Below are 2,540 nucleotides of genomic sequence, written 5' to 3'. Positions count from 1 at the left end.
TTAACGCCATCTGAGCCGCGGGAACCCACTTATCCAGTCGTTCTGGTTCTGGTTAATCACGGCGCGGAGGTATGCCTGTACTTCTTGGTTCATCCTCTCAGGGCCTCCGTCGGTTTGGGGTGGTACGCCGTGCTTAGCTGCTGGTCGATCCCCAGTAACTTGCACATGTGCCTCCAAAAGCGGCCTACCCAATTCGGAGCCCCTATCGCTCGTTATAGCGTCGGGCCACCAGTGGTAGCGGGCGAAGCACCATAGAAAACGCTCTGCACATGCTTCCGCTTCCATCGTTGGCATCGGTTCGAGTATAACTTCCTTACTTAGCCGGTCCTTGATAACCCAGAGGCAGCGGTTACCGTTCGCAAGGGGGAGGTCCGTAATAAAGTCCATCTGTATCTGGCGGAAGAAGCGGTCCGGTACGGGTAGCGGTCTGGCGAGACCCTTTATGCTCGCGCCATATCTTCGTACGGCCGCAGACATCGCAGTTACGCAAGAAACGTCGGATATGCTGTTGCATTAGCGGCCAGTAGAAGTCCCTGGATACGGCTTCTATCGTCCCTTCGTCCCGGGTGGCCCACTACATGGGAGTCATGAACCTTCTGGATTAAGGAGCCCGTAATTCGTTTAGCGACTCCTGCTCTAGCGGTGCTGCCTTGGCTGCTGCTTCTGTCGTGATCGGTGCGCCTGGCACCCATAAGCGGCCACGTAGTCGTAGGTGCCCCCGAGGATCAATAGCACTCGGCGACTTGTACCTTCAGCTTAAGCTTGGGGTCGAGGGACCGAGATCCGTTTCGTACCGCGTTATAAACGCTTGTAAAGACTGGATCCTGGTTTGCCGTTTGCTGCCATAATTGTTGTAGCTCTGGGTCGTGGAAAATCGTGTTCTTCTTCGCCTTCTCACGCTTGAGTCGACGTTACTCCGACGTAGGTACGTAGGGCTGCTTCTGGAATAAGCTGCATATCTCGTGCTTCGTGATCCGCTTCGTTTGGTCGGTCCTGTTCGCGGCGAGAGAGCGTCTGGCACCACTGCTTCGTCCCGGACGGTACTGGAGCTGGAAGTTAAAACGCGAGAGATATTCAGCCCAACGTGCCTGCCTTTCCGAGAGCTGTTGGCGCGTCATGAAATACTCGAGGTTCTTATGGTCGGTAAGGATAACGAAGTTATCACAGCTTCGTAGCTCGGCTGACCATTGTTCGAGACAACGAATAATAGCGAGCATTTCATCATGGATTGGGTAGTTGCGCTCAGCCGGTGATAGCTTCTGCGAGTGGAACGCTACTGGCTTGCGTTGTCCGTCGACTTCCTGCGTAAGGTGCCCCAAGCGCCCAGCCGCTACAGTCTGCTTCTACGAAGGTTGGCTCGAAATCCCATTGAGTAAGAATAGGGCGTTCGTAACAGCGTCTTTAGTGTCTGGAACGCCATATCGTGCTCGTCCGTCCACTTGAACTTAGTCCCCTTCCTGTTAGTGCTGTTAGGGGTGCAGTTATTTCCGAGGCTTGCGGTATAAATATCCGGTAGTAGTTAACGAATCCTAGAAAACTGCGCAACCCCTTCTGGGTAACGGGACCGCTCACTCGACTATTGCTCGTATCTTGTCGGGATCTGCCTGAATGCCAATTCCTGCGTGAATAATGAATCCTAGGTACTTAATCCGCTTGACTTCAAATTCGCATTTCTCCGGTCTAGGTGTAGTCCATGCTCGGCGAGGCGTTCTAAAACTAACCGTACCTTCCGGAAATGGTCTTCTGCTCCCGCTCGAATAGATAAGTATATCGTCCATATAAGCAGAGGCGAACTCGTCGAGGTAGTCTCGTAGGATACCGTTAATATACCGCTGGAAGGTTGCTGGCGCGCCACTTAGCCCGAACGGGTAACCATCCATTCGAAGAGACCGTACTGCGTGAACGCTGTCTTCCACTCGTCTCCTTCTGCAACCCGTACTTTATGGAACGCTTGTACCACGTCGACTCAGAACCACTTCGCATCTTTTAGGTTGCGAAGTGTGTCCCCTATTAGAGGAAGGTAACGGTCCGACTTAGTGATTGCGTTCAACGCTGTAGTCACAACAGAATCGCAGCCCGCCACCTGGTTTCACAAACAGGACTGGAGCTGCTGCTTCTGAACTGCTTGCACGGATAAATCCTTTATCCACTAGGTCTCGTAGAGTCTTCTTAAGAACCAGGAGTTCCTCGTGACATACCGTATAGTGCTCCATACGGTAGTGGTAACTGCTGGCCATTCGGGTCCTCCTTGATTCTGATTTCGTGGTCTATGCCTGGCTTATGAGGATTCAGCTTATCAGCCTTCTTCATAAATAGAGGCAGTAAATCGTGGAACCGCTGGGGTATCGTTCGGCGTAGCCTGCTTCTGACATGGGTTTCTTTGGTGATAACGCCCTTCGATATCCTTCATGCTGATAGCGAAAATCGCCGTGGCAGCTGCCCTCTTCCTTCCTGCTTGCGGATCCTTTCAAAGTAACCCACAAAGGTACTGGCTAGTACGTGCTTTGCTTCTTCGAACTCCTTGGCTTCGCAGAATATTC

General features: G+C 52.5%; 1 protein-coding gene across 1 annotated transcript; it reads right to left on the bottom strand.

The window, feature by feature from the left end:
* On the bottom strand, positions 1-477 carry HRG_11938 (integrase core domain-containing protein; the record flags this gene model as incomplete). The annotated part of the gene is made up of 1 exon (XM_044870408.1): positions 1-477. The coding sequence occupies one exon, from the start codon at positions 475-477 to the stop codon at positions 1-3; it is 477 nt and encodes a 158-aa protein (XP_044714493.1).
* Between the last annotated feature and the right edge of the window lie 2,063 nt (positions 478-2,540).

This window comes from Hirsutella rhossiliensis (assembly GCF_020360975.1).
Source record: "Hirsutella rhossiliensis strain HR02 chromosome Unknown scaffold00029, whole genome shotgun sequence".
In the NCBI taxonomy this organism is placed as follows: domain Eukaryota; kingdom Fungi; phylum Ascomycota; class Sordariomycetes; order Hypocreales; family Ophiocordycipitaceae; genus Hirsutella; species Hirsutella rhossiliensis.
The sequence above is the reverse complement of the archived record's forward strand: the minus strand, read 5'-3'. Positions and strand labels throughout refer to the sequence as shown.